General features: G+C 45.6%; 7 protein-coding genes across 7 annotated transcripts; 1 reads left to right on the top strand and 6 right to left on the bottom strand.

Moving 5' to 3' along the window:
- Nucleotides 1-3,499: 3,499 nt before the first annotated feature.
- On the bottom strand, nt 3,500-4,226 carry F5891DRAFT_1187426 (uncharacterized protein; the record flags this gene model as incomplete). The annotated part of the gene is made up of 5 exons (XM_041366834.1): nt 3,500-3,514; nt 3,569-3,876; nt 3,939-4,005; nt 4,080-4,133; nt 4,185-4,226. The coding sequence occupies 5 exons, from the start codon at nt 4,224-4,226 to the stop codon at nt 3,500-3,502; spliced, it is 486 nt and encodes a 161-aa protein (XP_041227141.1).
- Nucleotides 4,227-5,903: 1,677 nt separating this feature from the next.
- F5891DRAFT_979390 (uncharacterized protein) lies at nt 5,904-6,416 on the bottom strand (the record flags this gene model as incomplete). Its single annotated transcript, XM_041376882.1, has 2 exons — nt 5,904-6,049; nt 6,089-6,416. 2 exons carry the CDS (start codon nt 6,414-6,416, stop codon nt 5,904-5,906), a joined length of 474 nt encoding a protein of 157 aa, XP_041227140.1.
- Nucleotides 6,417-10,439: 4,023 nt separating this feature from the next.
- Nucleotides 10,440-10,598, top strand: F5891DRAFT_903433 (uncharacterized protein; the record flags this gene model as incomplete). Its single annotated transcript, XM_041373504.1, has 1 exon — nt 10,440-10,598. A coding segment is annotated over one exon (159 nt), but the record flags the coding sequence as incomplete, so codon positions are not given.
- Nucleotides 10,599-13,665: 3,067 nt separating this feature from the next.
- F5891DRAFT_1028569 (eukaryotic translation initiation factor 3 subunit 8 N-terminus-domain-containing protein) lies at nt 13,666-16,633 on the bottom strand. The gene is made up of 6 exons (XM_041361481.1): nt 16,218-16,633; nt 15,933-16,168; nt 15,664-15,888; nt 15,101-15,613; nt 14,262-15,049; nt 13,666-14,211 (listed from the first exon to the last, which is right to left on the bottom strand). The coding sequence occupies exons 1-6, from the start codon at nt 16,606-16,608 to the stop codon at nt 13,743-13,745; spliced, it is 2,622 nt and encodes an 873-aa protein (XP_041227138.1). The 5' UTR covers nt 16,609-16,633; the 3' UTR covers nt 13,666-13,742.
- A 953-nt stretch (nt 16,634-17,586) lies between these two features.
- On the bottom strand, nt 17,587-18,075 carry F5891DRAFT_903454 (uncharacterized protein; the record flags this gene model as incomplete). The annotated part of the gene is made up of 2 exons (XM_041373506.1): nt 17,587-17,714; nt 17,775-18,075. Coding segments are annotated over 2 exons (429 nt in total), but the record flags the coding sequence as incomplete, so codon positions are not given.
- A 693-nt stretch (nt 18,076-18,768) lies between these two features.
- F5891DRAFT_902714 (uncharacterized protein) lies at nt 18,769-19,158 on the bottom strand (the record flags this gene model as incomplete). Its single annotated transcript, XM_041373490.1, has 1 exon — nt 18,769-19,158. A coding segment is annotated over one exon (390 nt), but the record flags the coding sequence as incomplete, so codon positions are not given.
- A 1,994-nt stretch (nt 19,159-21,152) lies between these two features.
- F5891DRAFT_1187420 (WD40-repeat-containing domain protein) lies at nt 21,153-22,896 on the bottom strand (the record flags this gene model as incomplete). The annotated part of the gene is made up of 7 exons (XM_041366833.1): nt 21,153-21,509; nt 21,561-21,785; nt 21,834-22,113; nt 22,163-22,263; nt 22,316-22,468; nt 22,528-22,715; nt 22,764-22,896. 7 exons carry the CDS (start codon nt 22,894-22,896, stop codon nt 21,153-21,155), a joined length of 1,437 nt encoding a protein of 478 aa, XP_041227135.1.
- Nucleotides 22,897-22,920: the final 24 nt, after the last annotated feature.

The following is a 22,920-nucleotide window of genomic DNA, read 5'->3' as shown; positions in this document are numbered from 1 at the left end:
TTAAAGTCATGTGAGTGTGGGAATAAACAAACATAAGCAAATGTTTGACTTACTGCTGCTATCAATGGGGGGCGGTAACTCAGCCAAATAAAGTGTGGCATTATGTAAGCAAGAAATGCGGTCAAACGACACGACCATTCAAACGTTATAACTTATATTGAACTATGATGCCTGTACAACACCAAAACAGCTGTAGAATATTATAGTAAGTCAAAGTAATTAGTAAGCTTATTATACTCAAAAAATTCAAGGCTCGTCCTCATCTTCACTCTCGCCTGTCTCCAAAGGAACCTCCTGTGTGGTTTCTCAGGTGTGTAACCTCCCCACTCGTGTAACGTGCGATAGCTTCCCTCAGGACCTTCAATTTGTCCTCCTTCTGCTTTGGCATGTCTTTGTTTCGTGGTACATGTAAGTCAAACTCACAATGCCAATGAGCCGAGACGTGTTTACGGCGTGTGATGTGAGTGCCTGCATTCGCTGCATTAGGGCCTCCAGTTGCGAGTCGATGTTTTGCAAGGAAGCATGTGCTGGTGGAGGTTGGGACATGGTGGGGGTAGGGCTATGAGGACTCGGAGGGGTGTTTTCATTTCTGGCACATTTTTTTGCATGAAGCTGAGCTAACTGATCAATCTAAGCAGTAGAACGTCTCTTGGTGGTTTTCCAATGGTCCCCTGGGTGGTATAGGGAGGGCATTGAGAGTTCTACAGTGGTCTCTGTGGATTTGTGACACGGCGCGACACGTTTATGAGGCTTATGTAATACAATATGAGTCTACTACCTGTGACATCCCTATTGTGACTGAACACAATATGCTGGGGGATTGAGAAAAGCCATCAGAGGCCTTTTTTTTGTGATTTAGTTGTAATCTCCATGAAAATTTTTGAAAAAGTTGGTTGCATGAGCTTTTGCCAAACACTGTAGCCTTACGATTCGCGCATTTTCCCTTTTTTGCATGGAGAATACAATCAGCTTTATATTTTGCAGTAAAGTCTCCATACAATGTAGTCTTCATAATGTTGTGCTTAATGTCCAGCGGTCGATGGTTTCATTAACCACCATTTCAGCCACACACCCCTTTAGCGAGGGCACACGCTGAGTTTGAAATTGGCAGAGAGTTGCCTCTCCCCACTATCAACTTAATGTTTAGGATGAAGCCAATGCAAGCATCTGGGAGAGCAGCAATGATAAATTACCTGTTGGAGAAGCACCTAGGTGTGAAAGGACACCAACTCCAGCACCAGTGTTTGAGGAGAAGCCAACAATAACCAGTGTCTGATGCATCTGCCTAGTTCTCAGTAATATCTGTCTGTTGATCACTTCGTTAGCTGAGGCAAAAAGTGACCTTCCATAACCCTAATATTATCTTCCCTTTGAAGTTCTCAAAATGTCTAAACTACCAATCAATCATCCAGACTTTGAAGTATCTGAGGCATGCCCCCCCCCCCTCCCCCCTCCCACCAGCTCTTTGCCAACAAACTTGAGTGCAAGTCTTGCAACCTCAGCCAAAACATTCCTCCAATTGAATATCTCAGTGCCAAATGTGTAAAGGTTGAATATTTAGATGCCAGTGCATCTGAGGGTACCATGAGCACCAAGTCTCACAAGAACATAGTCTTTATAGATGGAACTGAGTGAGAGCCTATATTCTCTAACTCTGGAGGCTCTAATGAAGATGTCATATTCCTGCAGCACACTTTGGAATTCATAAGTTACCAGCAATGTCAACAATCATCATGTTGTTTTCAATTTATTTTATATGTGCAATACTTTTTTTCCTACTACTATAATTCCCCATGCTTTCACCCATTATAAAATCAAAATCACCACATTCTTACATTATGTAGAACTTACAATGGACAATGCCAATATCATGTTTACTTAGTGCTACTTACAAATATGGCTCTTCTGAAAATTTCATCTTCCTTAATCTTCCTTAGAAATATTCATTCAAAGTACATTAAATAGCACAATGATGCCTTTTGTGTCCTTAAACTTCCTTATGTGCCTTAGGGCCTGTACAGCAGCTAATTATCATACAGATTATTTCCACAAACTTGGCATGACTTTTTGGTACTCTCTGATGTCACCTAAATGTCACTTACCCAAACCCTAACATAGGGGCAAAACTGCGACCATATCTCATCCAAAGGACCTGCCACAAAGGCTCAGTCTCTTATGGACTATTGCAGCAATGATTGCACAGCTAATTATGGCAATTTCTATGGCCTATATTACTCCATACCTTGACAAAGAGCCATATCATACTTCTATATTGTCTGGCTTTGCATGGCTCCAGGAACTTCTCAATAGACACCCAAAAAGGATTAAAAATGAACTTGGGATGCACAAACATGTGTTTGTTGTATTTGTTCAAGAACTACAGGAGTCTGGTTTGGATGACTCAAAATTTGTCACACTTGAAGAACAAATAGCAATTTTCTTGTATACCTGTGTAACAGGCCTCAAGAGTCATCATGTTGCTGAGAGATTTCAACACTCACACACCACAATCACAAAGTACTTTTTTGTCTTCTCAATGCTTGTCTGCTTGGCTGAGAAACACCACATACTTCAAATGAACTCTTCTTGCTCTCTCATCTTCACCTTGCTACAAGAGACATGTCTTTTTTCCAAAAGAAGATTCTCCTATTCCACATGAAATTTGTGATAACCCCAAATTCTTTCCGTACTTTGCAGGAGCTCTTGAGGCAATTGATGGCACTCACATCGACTGTTGCCCCTCTGCAGATGAGAGGCATCTTGCATGTAACCGAAAAGGGGGAGTCAGTCAGAACTGCTTGGCATGATGTTCTTTCAACCTTCAATTCCAGTATATCCTCAGTGGTTGGGATGGCTCAGTATCAGATGCCATGCTATTCAATGAAGCTCGGTTAATAAATCTGTTTGTTCCAAAAGGGAAATATTATCTTGCTGATGCATGGTTTGGTATATGTGAAGCATTGCTTGTACCTCACTAAAATGTTCGCTACCATCTTGCAGAGTGGGGTCAAGCTGCTGTCAGGTTTGTATTTTCAAGTCCTTGAATCTGTTCACAAACTAACATCTTCTGCTAGACCAAAAAATTCACATGAATTGTACAATCTATGACATGCTCAAGCATGAAATGTTGTTGGACAAATTTTTGGTATACTCAAGAGACGATTTCCAATACTCATAAACCTACCAGAATATAGTATGATATTCCAAGCTCGTAACCCTCCTGCACTTTGTGCTATACACAACTTTATCTGAATTCACGACCCAGACAAAATATTTGAATTCAATGATGGTAGTATTGATGACTAAGAGTTGGAGGATGGTAGAGGAGATCTAGCAGAAGGACCAGCAAATTTCAAAGAACGAGAAGCAGCAAAGGAACAAAGAGAAGAGATAGGAAACATAATGTGGTGAGACTACCAGTTATTCCTGTGCAAACATCAATGAGCAAGTAGAAGGCAGTATAGGTTCACCTAATATATTGTCATAGAAGTAACAAAAATTATCGACTATTGATCTGTGTGATTTTTCAATTGATGAACAAGTGACAAGCATTGTCATCCTGCATTACCATATATGCATCTGCAGCACTGAAATCAGTCTGGAAGGCCTCAACAAGAGCGGCCATGTCATCAGCAGTGAGATGAGTCTCAACATTCTGTGCACGCTGCATGACACACTGCCTTCGAATTGGTGATGGAGCAAGAGTGGATGGCTGGGGTTGAGAACTTGAGCAAAATGTGTCAGTGAAATCCGAAAATTGGTCAGCAATAGCAAACTGTGCTGCAGCACCACTCGAACGATGCCTCTTGGATGCTGGAGCCAAAGTTGAACTAGTAGAAGTAGAGATGTTGTCAGATTTTTGCTTGAGAAGGAGAGCTGGAGGGTGGCTTTGACAAGGTGGAGTCTTTTCCCAAGAGATAAGGTCTTATCATCCTCACCCTCATCTAGATCATGCCCAGGCTGCAGAAGACCCTCTTCATTCAGAAAATCAAGATCAGGTGATGGCTTGCAGGCTCCTTGAGTGCAGCATGAAATGCATGAGTTCCTTTCAAAGCAATGGTGGACAAAAGAGCATCAACTTCATCGAAGTGTGGCCATCCCTTATTGCGAAATGGTCCAGCATCAGGGCGCCTCTTGCATCAAAAATGAGATACATAGTATACCACAAGACAAAAAAAATGTACCTTGATATATGCAGCCCATACTGCCTCTGATGTACAGTACATTGTTTCATAATGTATATGTTAGTGATGTATAAATCTCATCTTGTATTGACTTTTGGCAGTTCCCATCATGGTATGCAGGTAGACGCCCAGAAAATTGTATAATGTATAATGTATAGCCTTCGAAGGTCCAATATACACTATGAGATATGGTCTGTACCCAGTAGGACTACTGCTGAGTTGCCAAAAGTTGATGCATAACAATGCTCTAAGATGATCAATTTTATAGTTATTCTAGTCCCAATGGTGCGCAGCCCTAAGAAACGCCAGCCACATCCAAAACCTGCCCCATACAAGCGGTGACAATGTCAAAGTGGCTGAGGTTGTCGAGAAACTTGCATCAGTGGCATGTCAAAGAACTGGGCTGGTTGTCAAAATTCAGCCTCTCACCAAGGCACCTCAGTTTACAAACTCTCGAACATGAATTGATGAAGTCCATAGAGGAGCTTACAACACAGAGACGGATCGTTGGCACACCACTGACTGTTGACAAGATTCTCGACCCTCAAGAAGAGAAGAACATTGGACAAGTAACTGCTTATGAAGATGATGATGCAATCATTGCAGAAATTTGGCGCCAGCAAGCAATTAGGAGTGGGGAGCTGAATGAAGTGGAATCAGATGGCGAAGACGAGGATGATCAACCCAAGGTCTGTGCTACTGAACTGATTCCACTGTGCGAAAAGCTTGAGGCTGCATGTATTGCGCGAGTTGGTGCTGATTCATTACTTGACCTTGTTCACAAACTTCGGGCATTTTGAGCAACACTACGGCGCGAGGAGTTGCAGAATGCGAAGCAGGTTACATTGGACAAATTCTGGAATACCAAGTAACATACCATTTTGATGTACTTGTTGAATGTATTGATTTCTGCAAGCAGTGCACTGTAGAGAATCACGCCTCTCATGGTGTGATATGGCACTTTTCACTGGGGAGTACATAGCACGAACTTGCAGCACCACTCTGTGTGCTATCTGCAGCTATTCCTATATGAGGCGCAGCTTTCCCGCGCAACACGCACCATGCGCGCACACTTCCCGTGCTTCATGATGTATATGCGCGCGCGCATTCCCGCGCTTGAGCGCCCTATAGCACCAGCTATCCAGAAGCATCCATCCACTGTCCACCAAGCTCCCTAGTGCGTATATTTCTGTTTCCCTTATTTGCACATTGTTCCACTTTATTTTTATCATGGACTCTCACTCATATATATCTTTACATACCTTACTCGGTAGTGCTTCAGCTCCGCATGACAGCGCTTAGGCGCCTATATAAGCACCAGCAGTACATACTATTACTTACTTACTTTTCCTACCAGTCACTTACTAGTACTACCCACTTACTACCTAGCAGAGCATAGTTGAAACCTATTCTTTTACATCTCACACTCTCACATCTCTTACCTTGCATCATATTATCACTTAAGTCTAGTCTCTCTATCGTTTCTGCATATGCGCGTGCACTTTCCCGTGCTTTGCTTCAGCACATACCTCTAGATCTTCGCTGCACTTGCTTCCCCTATAGGGTCGAACACACTTGTCTTCTCAAGTAAAGCAGACTAGGCAACGCGTGACCTTTCAACATTTATAGATACAGTTTGGAGCATCATTTGTTCCTCGCAGTATTGTTGTTTCTACAGCGCATTCACACTGCTGTGGGAATTATTTGGTGGTGTATATCTCATATTGTATAGTGAAAGGGCAGGTTCCCATTGCTATACACTATGAGATAGTGTACTGTACTGTCAATACCAGCACCAAGCTCATTGTCACAAGCAAAGCCAGACTGAGCCTTGATATCAAGAACAATCTTGTATTTTTTTGTATCTGAAAATGTGAGTTACATCAAGAACAAAATATATGCACATACTGCAGCCCACTTGTTCTTGCAAGCACGAGAATCTCTTGCAACAGGTGGCACCCATCCTTCTTTTGAAACACCTTCAGGGGGCTTGAGGAAATGGGCAGCTGCAGCTTGAAAGACTCCAATCTTGAAGTTCATTCCATCGCCAGCCTCCAATCTATGTGCAGCCAGAAACTTGATTAGGCTTGAGGTGTGATCTTCAGTCCAATGGACCTGAGTCAAAGAGGATATTGAAGTTTCAGCTGGTACATTTTCTTCTGCTGCTGAACGAGTTTTTCTGGATTTTGTTTTCTTAGGCTTTCCTGCTGCTGATTTCAGCGAGCAGGCCATATCTGATGGTGAGGTTCAGCACAGCACAGAGTCACAGTGTATGTCACACAAAGGTCACACTTGAGATCACAGTGTGGGAATAATCTGCATGAATAATCATACAACATAATCCATCACTGTACAGGCTCTAAAGGATTTCTGAACCAAGCTCAAGGCTCAGGGGAGAGGAAATGTCATGAAAACTGCTGAAGACTCAGACTCATAGTGGATACTGGTGAAAAGGTTACTTTCTTATGTAAGCTAAGGTGCAAACATGACACTAAGTAAAACAGTCTCTACAAGCCTAGGCAGGAATCAGTTCCTACACCATTAACCTCAGTTATCTTGTGGTTAATTCAAATCAGGATGCACCAGTTATAACCCAGGTTAATAACAACATGTATGTCATTTGCCTTATAAGGATGAAGGCTTTTAGGAACACTACATCCACCAGTTTATGCAACAATGTTCAATGAAACCAAGGCCTAACATCACAGAAAGCAGTCCTCAAGTTGTGGACTGATTCATTCATGCACAGACAGCTGTACACTGCATTGTCATGAGTGCAAGGTCATAGAGACATTTAAGCACTTTTTTGAGAAGGGGAGAGACAATGGCTAATGTAGTATACAGACAACTGTTATTTCAAATCAATGAGCAACTGTCTGAAGGTGATCAGAGTGCTTATCTAAGAAGTCAAGTACAATGGTTTTGGAAATGCTCAGGCACTCACATGGCTTTTGCATATTTTGCTTAAACCTGTTTTTGGAAATCTGGTGTGGCTTTCAAGTGCTGATTCAATATCCTTTGCCCATTAAAACAGCCCCACATTTATTCATGATATTTGAGTGTTTTCCTGCAAGTATTGTAGCAACTTTATATACACAAAGTAAATAGTCAGAATGAAATGGTGAATGACAAAATGTAGTGAGACAGGAGATGGGAAACAGTGTGTGCGAGGAATGATAGCTAGATGAGAAGGGATGAAAGGGAAAGAAAGGGTGAAGTAGGGTAAAACTCATAGACCTCTGGATGCGAGTATATGATTCAGCCCAAGGGGATTGCTACTGAGAATGATTCCTCTATATAAAAATGGAGGGAAGTCGCTGGAACTAATAAGGGTGGTTGAGAATGGATGGAACATGAGGACTAGCGCAATGTGATGCGAGCACGAGCAAGCTACCATTGACATAGTGCAAAGCAAGGTTGAGCGGCCAAAGATATGTTGACACATGGTAACATGCGGCCAGGCAGAATAGACATGCGGGCGCCGCGAAGCGTTAAGGCGAAGCAGTGCGACAGCATATTCATAAGTAGCACAAAGGCTGTTGAAACAAGGAATTGATAGAATAATGCGGCCATTAGATAGACACAAGCGGTGGTTGATGCAAGGTTTAGATTTCAAGTTTGGGCGTTAATGTGTGCAAGTGGAGGATAGATTCTATGTGGGAGGTAAGAAGGTACATCAAAATTCATAAGTACAAGTATATATGAGAGCGCGCCAAAGCGCTATTTGGAGCCGAGTAGGTAGTGGTAATAGGTAATAAGGGTCCATGACGAAAGTAATAGAGATATAAATGATATAGCGTCAGAAATATGGTCAGTCTAATCCAAATCAAGTAAAATATGCACTGATAGACAAGTGGAGGACATGGATAGGACGGGAGGAGGACGCATGATGGAGCCAAAGAAAAGCCAGTGCTATCCGATACACACGTGCGAGCCGCGACCATCAGCTGATAGCAGAAAAGACATGCACTGTGTTAGCATTAGTGCATGCAATGCAAGGACCTATGGGACACTGCAAAAATAGCCTTTACAAGGTCACAAGGACTCTAAGTCCTACAACGGGAGATGGGAGATGGGAGATGGGAGATGGGAGATGGGAGATGGGAGATGGGAGATGGGAGATGGGAGATGGGAGATGGGAGATGGGAGATGGGAGATGGGAGATGGGAGATGGGAGATGGGAGATGGGAGATGGGAGATGGGAGACGGGAGACGGGAGATGGGAGATGGGAGACAGGAGACGGGAGACGGGAGACAGGAGACAGGAGACAGGAGACAGGAGACAGGAGACAGGAGACAGGAGACAGGAGACAGGAGACAGGAGACAGGAGACAGGAGACAGGAGACAGGAGACAGGAGACAGGAGACAGGAGACAGGAGACAGGAGACAGGAGACAGGAGACAGGAGATAGGAGACCAGAGACTGGAGACCGGAGACCGGAGGACATGGGAGACAATCATCAGAGAACCTGTGAGAAGAAGATATTGTCATATATTGTAATATATCATAATATATAGGAAAGGTTTTCGTCACATTGGAATATAAAGTGATATAAAGCAATATATGACTATGTAAAAGCACCATAATCAGCATAATCCCCAGCAAGAACTCACCAGTTTACTGATGATGGGAGATGGGGAAATGGGGAAAATGGGAAAATAAATACATTCAATAATACTGTTACATATTTTGTAATTCTACTTTTGTCAAAATCCTGCTCAAAGAATGTACTTTTAGTTTAATGCTGCTCATCAATGTACCTCTTTTTCAAAATCCACTATCAAGATGTGATCTTATTTCAGAATTGCACAATTCACCACAATGCAGCCTGAGGCCAGGAACTTGCCAAAGGAGGGTGTATCCCTCCTTGACTTCCTGTGAGTAGTGATATGCAGGGGTATGGGTAACCCATGGGTTTTTGGAGGGTTTTTTGGAGGGTACGGGTAGGGGTACAGGAATTTGAACCCATGGGAAACCCATACCCGTAGCTATGTACCTGTGTACCCGTGTACCCTCAGAATTTGAAACTCAATTTATAATAAGGCAAATTCAAATGATGTCTTTATTCAACCTTTACCATGGCAGGTACTACAAAAGCTAAGAATAAAGCTCCTGGTAAAGTCAAGCATATGAAAACATCTACACAAACTGTCTTGCAATCCCACAAGAAATCTGTAGCAACTCGCAAAATCTCTACCTCTGCATCTAGAGCTTTGACACCATCCTCCACTGGAGGATTTTCACGAAGGGCAGCAGTTCAAGACTCCGACGACGATGATGATGATGAACCGAGTCATGTTGGGAGCAGTCTCGATGCTGATGGAGATGTAACAATGGAGGCTGTAGTGGAGGACAGTGAAGAAGAGTCGGCGGCTGAGGATGAAGAGGGTGAAATAAATGAATCTAGTCCTCGGTGCTGTATTATATGATGCTGAAGGTTGACAGGACGACTTTCGAAAGACTGGACGGCACCCGTTTATGCATTCTTCAGGTCCGCCCCTACCGTCAAGTACATTGACGGCCGCCGATGTCACTTGTTCCAATGTGCAGCAACAAATTGTAAGCACAAAACATGGGGGGTGAGGAGATATCTTGATACTGGGGATGCAAAGTCCATGGGAAATATGTGTAAACACGCAAAGAAATGCTGGGGTGCTGAAACTGTCGAATCGGCTGACAAAGCCAAGAATGCAACAGAGGTGCGTGGGACAACGGTCAAAGGGATCCTGGATCCACAAACCATAACAGTTGCCTTTGAGCATAAAGGGAAAGGGAAAGTGACGTTCTCGCACCGTCAACATACGAAAATGGAATCACGGGCAGAGATAGTGCGGTGGGTGGCCGAGAGTAAGAGGCCCTTTCAAATTGTCAGTGATCGTGGCTTCCAGAGCTTAATGAAAATGGGAAGACCAGAATATTACATACCTTCACCCACAACAGTATCTTGCGATGTCAAGAAGGTGTTTGCAAATACGCGAAAGCGAATCACAAATATGTTGCAGGAGTATGAGGGCGCCCTCAGCTTTGCTACAGATGCATGGACCTCTCCAAACCACAGGGTGTTTGTCGCTGTGACTGTCCACTTTGAACAGGATGGAGAGCCAGTGTGCTTGATCCTTGATGTTGTTGAAGTAGCAATGTCACACTCAGGTGCTAACCTTGCCGCGGCATTCGCGAAGATCCTTGAAGAGTTTGGTGTGTCTGATAAGGTCAGTTTACATCAAATAGCCATGGACAGGATACTTACCTGCAGCCAGATACTGTGTATAACCTGTGATAATGCGTCTTCGAATGACACCATGATTGAGGCGCACAGTGATTTGATTCCCTCGTTCCCTGGAGATCCCAACCGTGCACGGTGCTTCAACCATGTGATCGCCCTCATAGCAAAAAGTTCGATATGTCAATTTGATGTCCCCAAAGGCATGGCAGATGCAGCACTGGACGACACAGAGAGGGAGTTGAGGGATCTTGCTGAGGGTCTTGATATTGAGGATGAGCAGACCAGAGGTGAATGGGAGGGGAAGGAAGATGATGTTGATGATAATGGTGATACCGCAGATGGCTGGATTGATGAGGTAGCTAGACTCCCCATGGCTGACTGTAACGAACTTGAGGAAAACATAAGGCCTGTCAAGCTGGTGTTGGTTAAAGTCAGTCACTGAACCAAAGTCTTATAGGCATTGTCATACTCACCTGAATGATTCCACAGCTACGCAAGATCGCATTCGCACTCCTCCACTCAACAACACTTCTCCTGCCCTTGTGGTTTCGAACACTCCAGAAGCTTGGCCTACCAGAATGGAAAATGCCGCATGACGTTGTAGAGAATCATGCCTCTCATGGCGTGATATGGCAGTTTCCACTAGGGAGTATACAGCACAAACTCGCAGCACCACTCTGTGTACTGTCCACAGCTATTCCTATATGAGGCGCAGCTTTCCCGCGCAATGCACGCCATGTGCGCGCCATTCCCGTGCTTCACGATGTATACGCGCGCGCGCGTTCCCACGCTTGAGCACCCTATAGCACCAGCCATCCAGATGCATCCATCCACTGTCCTCCAAGTTCTCTAGTGCGTATATTTCTGTTTCTCTCATTTGTATATTATTCCACCTTATTTTTATCATGGACCCTTACTTATATATATATCTCTACATACCTACTCGGTAGCGCTTCGGCTCCGCATTACAGCGCTTAGGCACACTATATAAGCGCCAGCAGTACATACTACTCCACACACAATTTTTACCACTTACCTTACCTCACTTTACTTTCCACCCACTATCTACCTAGAAGAACGTAGTAGAAATCCATTTTGTCTATACTTCACATCTCTTTTCTCTTATCTTGCATCATATTATCACTTAAGTCTAACCTCTCTATTGTTTCCGCATGCGCACGTGTTCCTGTGCCTTGCGCGCACCTGCGCTTTCTCGCGCCTCACTTCAGCGTGTACCTCTAGATCTTTGTTGCACTTGCTTCCCCTTAAGGGTCGAACACACTTGTCTCCTCAGGTAACGCAGACTAGGCAATACACGACCTTACAACTTTTACAGATACAGTCTGGAGCATCATTTGTTCCTCTCTGTATTGTTGTTTCTACAACGTGGCAACGCGGTGGAACTCAACCTTTGATATGCTGGTGTTCACAATAGAGTATCAGTTAGCCATTGACAGTGTTACAGCGGACAAAAGTGCAAACCTGCGCAAGTTTGAGTTGGATAAGGATGAGTGGATCATTGCTGGACAGCTCCACAGCACATTGAAGGTGCGTGCATTTCTATTTTTAGGATTGATGTTGCACGTTCTCATTACGACTTAGATATTCAAAGACGCAACATTATTTTTCTCACGTTCCACTCCTAGTCTTGCAACTGTGATCCCCGCAATGGATCACATCGATGAAATGCTCACCAACCACTCCCCTAATTGTGATTATGAACTATCAATTTGTGCTGCCCTAGGGATCGCCAAGAAAACACTCAACCACTATTACAACGCTACAGATCAATCTGAAGTATATCGTATTGCTATGGGTATGAAGTCTTTTTCTTTCAGAATGGTTATACCTACTAATATAATAATGCTATCTATTGACAGTGTTACATCCCTGACACAAACTTAAATATTTCGAGTGTGCTGGCTGGGAGCGCGCCTGGATTGATACTGCAGAGGAGATTGTGAGGGATGTCTTCAATCAGTCCTATTCCACACTACGTGCATCTGGTGCACATGAGGATATACCCGCACCTGTAAACGAGCAGACCAAGGTATGTTTTGTTTAAGCGCTTTTGATACTGCTGGTGTGTAACTGATCTTCTATACTAGGTACTTAATATATTTGATGATCTGCCCTCCCTTGCTGCTCCGTGTGCTGCAGAAATGCTCAACGAAGTTTCACGCTACCTCAGCACCGATCCAGAGCAAGCGAGGGACGTCCTTCTCTGGTGGCATGAGTGAAAATCAGTATACCCTTGTCTATCCTGCATGGCGCTCGACTACTTGTCAATTCCTGGTGAGCTACTAACTTATACTATGGCAATGGTGTTGTCTTACTAATGACATCAGCGATGTCAACTGATGTTGAGCATGTTTTCAGTCAGGGCCACCTCATTTTGTCTCATGTTCGTAACCAGTTATCTGCACAGTCAACACGTGCTCTACTCTGTCTCAGAAACTGGAGTCTGATGGGCTATGTGAAGAACAAGGTCATTACTGCTGTCACAATTCTACCAGAGGTTGCAGGAGACGACGAGGAGCTTGAAGAAGGCTGGGACATCATAGATTAATTTTTTCAATTTGTTTCATGCTAGTAGCGGCTCGAATAATTACAGACTTGTGCTTAGTGTTATTGGTGTACCCGCGGGTTACCCACTGCAGGTACGGGTATGGGTACACCCAAGGGTCTGAATATCTGACCCGTGAAAAAACCCCTACCCCTGGTACGGGTACAGGTTTTCATGGGTAAGGGTACGGGTATAGTAAAAAATACCCACGGGTTACCCGTGCAGAACACTACCTGTGAGAAGGAACAATGCTCATCAGGAGCCTTCAGAATAATTGGGATGCAGCTGAGGCCAGGAAGCTAAAAAAGAGTGCGAAGCACTCCTTTTTGCTTCCTGTGCCGAAGGCAGAATGGGTATGGACTAGTTCTAATATATATAAGCACGGAGCGTGCTTGACCTTCGCACGGATTCTTTCGCGCACGGACAACTATACATCACACTTTAGGGCGCGATGTCGCCGAGACATACTGGCGCTGTTTCCAACAGAGACTGAGGATGAGAAGACGACGGCGAACGTAGTATACAAGCATCTGTTACTGTAATTGATGATAGAAAACATCCGAAGGCAATCGGAACGCTTGCATTAAATATAACTCAAGCTGATCAACTAAGGAAAATGCATGCAAAATTGAAATTGTTGTTCTCATTTTCTGCCCGAATTAAAGGTGATCCCAAGTTTGTCTGTGATCACACTGGGTTCAACATCGCGCTGCTTTCGCAAGTGTCATTTCAGCATACATTCAAAAAGACAGCATTGACATGTAAAAATCATCGTACTCTTGTCATCTGATTACCAAGACCCTGAGCAAACCGCGAGCCACGTCCACGGGGACCACCGCGCAGGCTTCCTCGTGTCCTGTCTCCCCTTCCTCTACGTTCTTGAGTTTGTTCACCACGCTTCTCACCCTTGTCGCCGGTCCTGTCACCCCATCCTCCGCTACCACCAAGTTTGATATCAAGCCCCTTTTCGTTCTGCTCGAGAAGTGCGCTGACTTTGTCCGCGATAACCTGAGCAAGCTGCTGCGGACGTGAGTGCTCAATGCGGTGGAATACTACCACACCAGTTGATTGATCAAGAGACGCTGATAGCTCTTCATTCCAAATCATCTTGGAAATCATCGATGTAACGGAGCGAAGCGGGAGCGAAAATGTGCGCGACAGGAGGGACAGCGATAGCGTGCTGTAGTAAGGGGCATATGTGAAAAGGTATGTGCGCAGCCCTTGCTCTTGGATACGCCTGTACATTGTGGTCAGAGGTAGAATTGTCGGTGAGATGACAAAACGCACTTCGCAAGCATTTCTTTGACTGAGACAACTTCAGGCATAAGACTCCAGATCTTGATACTCTGAATAAGGTCGCGGCATTTCTCCCACTCGCCGTCTTGTAACGCCTTGCTTGCCTGCATGATATGATCGCGTGTACTTTCAGGAGGACCCGTGAACACTTGGCGATCGGCAAAGTCGAGTAACCGGCGGAATGGCTTTGAGATCGCCTTGCGCTTCTGCTCCTCTGACTCGATGCTAGCAAGAAGGGGGACCTCGACGAGCATACTGGATACGAGGAAAGCTGCCTCGAGAAGCTCAGTGTTTATATGCATATGGAATGGTAATTGACGTGACCGTTCCGCCTTCTCTTGCTCTGGCGTAAGTTGTTGTTGAAAGCGCTGTTGGTGGACACCTTGAGCGAGTAACTCCTTCACGCGCTGTGTTGTGAAGATGTCTTGCAGCGTCGCTTGAGCCTCTTTTATCAACCCGCATCTGAAAGCACAAAGCCCGAGCTGTACAACGGTTCGGTTATACAAGATTTGTGTTGCGACATCCGCAGAATGAATTGACTCTTGCAGATGCGACATAAGTAACATGTCTCGTGCCGTGTAGAAGTCATTGTGCAACGCGTGATGGTAGATGTGGCTGAGCATGGCGCGAGTGCGCAGAAGGGAGTTGTCGGCTTTGTAAAGATGAACGCAAAGGGAGTGAATCAAGGAAGAAGTAGTGGCAGAAGATGCCAAAGTGACGCTAGGAGTTATCTCCGACGAAGCCAACGAAGATTCAAGAGCAGATACGACAGCATCAGGCTATGAACATCGTCAAAAAAAAAGTACTAGGGTAGACTGACTTCAACTAACCTTGGAATAGATATGCTCCAACCGTCGCATGATTACACGTGCAAGGGGTTCCGGCTGGCTCGTCTGTTCATAGAAAGCTTGCGAACGGCTGATAGTACGATAGAGTACTTTCTCGTCCTTAAGACGGTCGACGTACTCCGTTCCATGAGGATCGATGTTTTGTAGACTCTTCGTGAATTCGTCATCCAGACGGTCTACAAAGCTGATGATGCTGCCACGAATGCGCACAACCCCATCACTCTCGGTTGCAGGATGGCGCTCGACGAGTTCATCATAATCCTCAGTGTCCTCCTGCACGGCGTAGGATGAGTCCGCAACTACTATTGAGATCAACTGATCGACTTCATGTTGCGCCGAGAGCCACAGATCAGTTGGCATATACGATGTGATCGATGAATTGTAGTCAAACCGGGATGAAACGAGCGCCAGGAGGATGCGGATGCGTTGATATGATGTGACCGCTACTTCTAGGAGTTTCTCCAGAATTCGTATTTGTTCCCCTCGGTCGGTGTTCTATAACGTTTTTAATTGGAAGGGAGAAGAGCGAAGGAGAACATGCACACCTTCTTGCCACGAGCCTCATGAACGAGCTTTAAAGTTTTGAAAATGTTGTCCGCGGAGAAAGACATAGCTTTGCCACCTTTGCCAACTGTGGTGAACCGATCGTCTAATACCGGTTCCCCGTCACTCTCAGAGTCTGCGCTCTTCTTCGGCTTTTTGGGTTTGGGGGCAACAACATCGGCAGGTTGAGCGTGAGCGGTAAATTCACGTTCGAATGCTTCTGGATCCTGCGAGAGGTGAGGATCGTAATAGAATGGTAAAAAAAACTTACATTCTGATACTGTTGGACCTCCTTTTCAAACTCCTTGGCCGTTTTGCGGACCTTCTGTTTCATCGAGTTGAGTGCTCGAGCATTGGTGGCGTTCATCTTCTTCTTTGCCTCCTTCTCCTTCATCAGAGCAGCATTGAGGGAGTCCTCTAGACTTAGAAGAGTCTTAACAAAAAAAGGAGGTAGCGGTTCTGCAGCGTTACTCTGTCGCTGCACAAGACGCAGGAGCTTGTCGAATTCTAAGAGGAAGACATTCAGTGAATCTGAGAAAAACTCGACAAGACTTGCCATTTGATATGGCAACCCAGTCGTTGATTTTGAGTCCATTGTCCATGACCTTGCCAGTAGCTTCAATTTCCTCCAAGCGCTTGTCCTTGGTGCTTTTTACAACACGCTTGACATCCTCGTCTTCACTATCTTCATCCGAATCGCCACGCATGAATCTTGATTTCTTTTTCTGTGTTGGCTCTTCATCTGACATCTCACTTTCGTCCTCATCGGATGACTCTGAGTCTGAGCTACTGGAATCGCTTCCTGCTGTGCGTAGGAATCTTGACATGGCCGGTTTGGCGGCAGCCTTTGGGGCGGCGGCATCTTCGTCGCCGCTGGTGAGGAGCTCCTCATCGGATTCTTCTGTATCAGAGTCTGAATCGCCAGCTTGTCTGAAGAATCGAGACATGACTGCACAACGCAAAATCTGTATGACACCGATATCTTGCCCATAAAAAATCGCTTTCGGCCATTGCCGGACGTTGACATTGAAGCTCCGCGCTTGTACCCAAATGGAATGTAATGACAAGTCCCCGACTCCCACGAAGTGGGAGAAGGGTTTTGTCACACATCGGGGTTATCGATATTTAGGAGATGTTTTTATGTCGTACCAAATGTGAAGAAAATATTTGAAATTTAAACCGACATAAAGATGGGGACATAACTTCAAATTTTGGTAATGTTTTGGACGACATACAAAATTTCAAGCATTGGCAACCATATTCCCACCGACTACATGTCAACAACAATAAGAAATTTAATCCAATTCTCTGCGTGTGCTCAAATTTGAAGTTTAATTCAGACCTAAAACAGCAGACAAAACATGAAATTTGGGACATGACTATATGCCTGCTTATTTATCAAGTTTTGTCTGACAATTAGGACACCCTGAAAATTTGAAGTTTACACCGGTGGCAAAATGTGATGACAAAACTTCAAGTTTTGTCTGCAGATGAAATGAAACACCCGCCCATTGCCCGACCATTGCCCGCACATAACTCATTCGTCACCTGCTTACCACCCGAACTCGTTACCTTGTGTATGACATTTGCAGATATGCGAGAATTCAAATATACACTGTTATTTGGATGTCTACTAAGTACTGGCTAGCGTAGCACATTTTCATAACCACGCTATAATACATACACCCAACAGTACGAACTACGTCTCAGTCCAAACTAAATAAAACTTGTCAGTATGAATGAGGGGGTTTGTTTAAACAACTCTTACCAGGCACTCTCGTCATGAAATCATAACACGCTGCCGAAATGTTTTGCATCATCTTGATTGTGCCAGGGTTGAATTTGAGGGAGCACTTCCATTGAGTAGAGGTCATTGGACCATTGGCGTCATTGGTACATGAAAGTCGCTCATGAGAAACTCCTTCTCAGATATTGTCCAGACGGGTTTGGAACCAATCTTCGCAACGAGCAGACCAAAAACCAATGTTTAAGCCCGATGCATTCCAAGCATGTGGCCGAGGCCACCAAGATACTACTACATTCGTGCCCTGAGCTAGATGGCGCGAGTATTAGTACAGCTACAATCGATCTGTATAAGGAAGAGAAAGCTTACCCTGGTGCACGTAGTATGTCCCGCACATAAAATCGATCTCTTCTTCCGACAACCCATCATCATAGTAAGTCTGACCATTGCTGCACAATAGGAGACCAAATGGAACAGCTTTGGGCGAGATACCATCAAGGACAGATGGGAGATGATCAAAACCGAGGCTGTGCAAAGCCAACCGCCATATTAGTCCCCCATGAAGAAAAGCAGCTCTTGCTTGGGGCCGGTTCATAAACTCGTGATGCAGCTGCTCGTATATGACATAATCCGCGTATATCACGCGGAAGGGGGATTGTCGGTGTCCCAACGTGTAGGTATGAAGCTCAGCAAGGGGGCACCGCAAGTTGGGTGCGATGGTCATACACTGCAGAGTCTTGAATGTCATACCTCTTTGAAGGAGAGCAAGTGCGATCTTCTTTACGTCCGAACCCCAGTTACGTCGCAGGCACATCACGGCAGTGATGGGGTCGGGAATAGCCAATGTCCAAACAGCATGGTTTGGGGACTAGCGGGGCTCAATTATAAAGAACCGATTTTGTGATAGCTCGGCGTAAGAAATCCGGACATGAGCATGTGAGACTTGTAAAGACAGATTGGATCCTAAATCCCACATATCAGGAGGTATCAGGTTGCCCAAGTCAGATTGCTTCAAGTGTACCAAAAGTGCGACGAAGTTCGTAATGCTTCGGTGTTGTGGGTCTATGATCAAACCCGTTTCAGTTATCGAATCCCCGACTAGTTTCCGAATATGTTCCCATTGCATTTTCTTGATCCATTCTTCCAGGCGTATGGACATGGGTCCATTCAGAGCAGGCAAGATAGCTGCCATGGGTCGATATCCGAAATGGTAATGTAAGACAGGGACGAGTCCTTCAATGCTCGCGTGTCTCGATGCAAGCGAAACCTCATCGCCGAAGTATTTGTATATGTCCTGCAAGAAACTGGAAGGGGTTGGAGGTAGAAGTACAGAAGGAGCAGTTATAGGGAACGGAGGCATGATGTCGTCGTCATCTTCCCGATCGTCACCGTCAGGGATGCTAGTCGGGTCGAGGGCGTGACACAAATCCCACTGGTTGGAGAAGGGGTCGAATATCCTAGTTTGCTTGTTGTAATCTCCCCATATTTCCGCTACGCAAGCCTTCGTGACGGGGTGACGCAACAGAAATCCATCTTTATCATCATCATCATCGGGCCGCCATTTGAACACTTGAATCGTGCTGGACCTCCCGGGTATGTGATGACCCAACACAGAATGTTCACGGCTTAGACGTGCCTGCTGTTGAGAGGGTGTTTCCTTCACCTCCCTCTCCTCGTTCCTCATGGCCCGGCAGGCAAAGAAGGCCTGGAAATCCTCACCACGCTTCTGACCGCTGTTTTTTTTGGGAAGCGGAAAATGAGAGAGGTCGGGCTGCGATTGAACAACGGACGCTGGTGCCGGATCGTTAGGCTGCGTGCCCCACGTATCAGTTCCCCATGAGTCATCCTTAGACAGGTTTTGATCGGACTGAACTCCCCAAGTATTATCATCAAACTGAGTGCTCCATCCTGACTCGATGCCCCACTGATCATTGCCCCGATGAGAGCCACTTGAAGGCTGACTTGCTGCAGCGATATCTCTTGCTGAGGGCATATATTTGTTCCAGGCCTTATGGTGTGCAATGTTAGAAGGCCAATATACCCAGATTGGGACTTTGAAGCGTTCAAACATGGTCACATCTGCTTCCCAGCCCAGACCATAGGCGCTGTTGATAATCGCACCAGTGCATGGTACGGCATCCGTGAGATCCCCGACAAATGTGCGGGAGAGTTCGACCACCCATGCAGACGGTATGGGACATTGAGGGTCTTTTGTCAGTAAAGAGGTCCAGGAGGGACCATCATGGGGTCTATATTGACGAGCCATGATGAAGTACATGCAGAGAGTTGCGAGACCTGATAATATCGATGATAAGCCGCAATGCGCCACAACAGAAGGAGCTTCATACCTATGAATGTGTCGCATGACCTCAGAGCAACTTTCTTTGCGAGGCTCACATCAACATGAGACCTCAAGTACCCATAATCTCTCGGAGCTCATGGGGGTTGGCCGTACCAAGGAAAATGCATGTTCGTTGCTAGACGTCCCTGACACCAACTTAACTTCTGCTCCAGAGTCTGCCATGTTTCTCGGACATCCTTGCGTAAGATATAACGACCATCATGTGTCGCCTCGATGGGCACAGAGTAGTAGGAATGATTGAGGCACCCGAAAATGGCACCGTCAAAAATGGGATTTTGAGGGATAATAGGAAACCATGGGCGCGATTCGTAAGCCCACTGTGTAGTTAAAGCATCTTTGATATTTTCAGGAGAGCAATCCGACTCTAATACTGGATTCCAAGGTCAAGGGATAGGGGGAATCACAGCAGGAAGCGATGTATTAAAGGATGTGAAAATTTGCGCTTCATGTATGAAAACACAGAGGTCAGGAGCCATGATGAGCATGGGTGATGGATGAGATTGGTCCGAGCGTTACGCGGGTCTGGAGAGATGGATGCAAAGTAGACACGAATGCGACAGTACAAACCGTCGCGCCAGGACCTAGAGGGGAGGTGTATACAAGATAGATGCAAACACGACAGTACAAACTGTCACCCTAGTACCTGTGGGAGAGAAGGACCTAGAGGGATATGTGTACGAGATTGATACGAACGCGACAGTACAAACCGTCGCGCCAGGGGAGATGTAGATGTGTGTCAAGGTAAGAATGGATGGGATAGGTAAAACAAAGTCAAACAAAGTCAAACAAAACATCCTAACCTAACCAAGTCTTCATTTGCTTCAAGTCTCCAAAGCTCAGCGGTATGTACTGCTGAGTCTTAGCTCCCACCATCTTCTCTTCTCCTTGCTCGACTGGCCGCATCACCCAGGGGTCTGTACTGTCGTTGTGCTTCTGAGAAATAGGCGATAACTATGTGGTGAGTGGCTTTTTGATTTAGACTGAGTCTCATACTTAACTCTTCGAGCAGACATCTGCCATTATGCCACCTAGCGGTTTGTACTGCTAGGATGTGCTAGCAACAACCTCCAATTCAGTGCAGCGGACTTCCTCAAACCTCTAATAGGGCGTACCTTGGGTGCCTCGTTACTTTTGCGCTTTACCACCCACTGCCATTATGCCACCTAGCGGTCTGTACTGCTATGATGTGCTAGCGACAACCTCCAATTCAGTGCGGCGGACTTCCTCAAACCTCCAATTATGGTGTACCTTGGGTGCCTCAGTACTTTTGCGCTTTACCCACCCAACACGCCATTTCACCCGTCAGGGGATTTTGTTCTTCAGTCATTCCTCCATGTTGCCGTGGAGGGATTTACAGGATAGCAACTAGCAATTCGCAAAATCTACTAAACGAGAATAACCTCCTTCCCCGAACCATCCTGTCCTCTCCGAGTTCCTCTGATGTCGTCCTTTCTTGCCTGCACTGCCTGATGGAAGACCCTTTCTACTTCGGCGGTGATGTCGTGTTTTATTACATGATGAAGATCCTCGCCCACATCTCGTTTTGCTTCTCGAATGACTTCCATGAGCTTTTCGGCCAGTTCATGGAGTATCAAGATGTCGCTCTTTTCACGTACCGCCTCTTGGATATATGGTGCTTCTTCAAATACTGCACTTTGTGGAGGGTTGCTAGCGGGAAAGATGAACATGTGCATTGGTCTCATGCACTGGGCGATGTCTATTGACCATGTCACCACCGTGTCCTGCAGGTATGTCAGTTAAGCCAATTGTTGCCGAGCCAACCATTGACTCACAGAGTAGCTGGTTATCAGAAAGGAGACGATGAGCGCCAAGGCACTTAAGTGAACCAGAAGCGTAAACATGCGCTTCAGCATATGTAATAATGACCAGGAATCTTTAGAGGTAAGAGTCGCCTTTCCTATGCTGTAGTCGTGGACCCATAAGTTAATTGTGGCTTTGCTGCGGCCTAGCGCTGGTGATGCAGTGGCGACTGTGCAGCGCCCATCAATATCTCGGGTCTTAGAAGATTGTCAATATCTTATCCTTGGCAAAAATTCAATACCTACAGCGATGGTCTGCACCAGGCCTCCATTGGAGTGGCGAAGAGTGTCAAGTAGCTTGCCTGTCTTCCTTTCAAATACATACACTGATCCATTGTCGCTTCCTCCTACAATCAATCTTCCTTCTGCTCCGAATGCCACCTGTTTGGGTACTGACACACTTGGAGGAGCAGTTACGAATGTTCGAACTGGCTCCTCGTTGCTGTCAAGTCGGTACAGCGTAAAACCGTCTGCTGCATTGTTGACCACAAACACGCCTCTCTTCTGATTGATGGCTGCGTGACTGCTGACAGAATGTTAGTGATTTGTATATTGATTGTGAGCTGTGGACTGACATCACTGATTTACAGGTATACTCCTTCACCACTGTGCTGTTGTCGCCATTCAACTTGATGAAATTACCATTGTACAGTCCAAATGCAGACACCTCGGTCGTCTGCAAATGCGACAGACTTAGGTACTGTGTTGTCTAGTTGCACTGAAAACACAGCCTGCAGTTGCGAATTTGTGTTGAGGACAAGGACCTGAACTATTTTGTCCCTCATTCCGATTGCTATCCGCACACCTGCATCGGAGGACGTCAGATCCCATGACATGCAAGTAATTTCAAAGCCCGATCCGAGTCTCCTAACACAAATCTCCTGAAAATGCATCTGTTGATGTCAGGCAAAGGCCTAACGATGAACTAGGATTCTCTTACATCTATTGGGCTATGCCGCAAGAATGCCACATAACCTAAACCGGTTCCATAACAAAGTGTTTCCGCCATGCCTAGTCTTGTGGTGATCCAGACAGCGCAGCTGACTGTACCCCGCAACTCGCAGTTAAGGGGAGAGCATGTGAGTTCTTTTCGTGATCTGGTATCCCAGAGTTTAACGCCCTCGGTGCCTACTTGTTTGTTAGCACCCTGCCATAATTAGAACGCATGTGAGTTACCACCGCATGCAAGAGCTTGGCCATCATTGGAAATTGCAAGCGCATGGATAGAACTGCCATAGGTAGAGAGGCACGCTCGATGTTGGAAGTGTTGCGTTGATTTCATGAAGAGTGACCAGGCAAAGAGAGACATTGTCGCGTATAATCTTATCAATTT

The sequence above is a fragment of the Suillus fuscotomentosus genome (genome assembly GCF_016647785.1).
Source record: "Suillus fuscotomentosus strain FC203 chromosome Unknown F5891scaffold_21, whole genome shotgun sequence".
NCBI lineage: Eukaryota > Fungi > Basidiomycota > Agaricomycetes > Boletales > Suillaceae > Suillus > Suillus fuscotomentosus.
This window is presented reverse-complemented; position numbering and strand designations above follow the sequence as displayed.

Coding starts and splice junctions, on each gene's coding strand:
- F5891DRAFT_1028569 (XM_041361481.1), bottom strand. CDS start 16,608: ATGTCTCGATTCTTCAGACAAGCTGGCGATTCAGACTCTGATACAGAA. Junction 15,889..15,932: donor AGGTCCAACAGTATCAGAAT/GTAAGTTTTTTT, acceptor CACCTCTCGCAG/GATCCAGAAGCATTCGAACG. Junction 15,614..15,663: donor ATGAGGCTCGTGGCAAGAAG/GTGTGCATGTTC, acceptor AAAACGTTATAG/AACACCGACCGAGGGGAACA.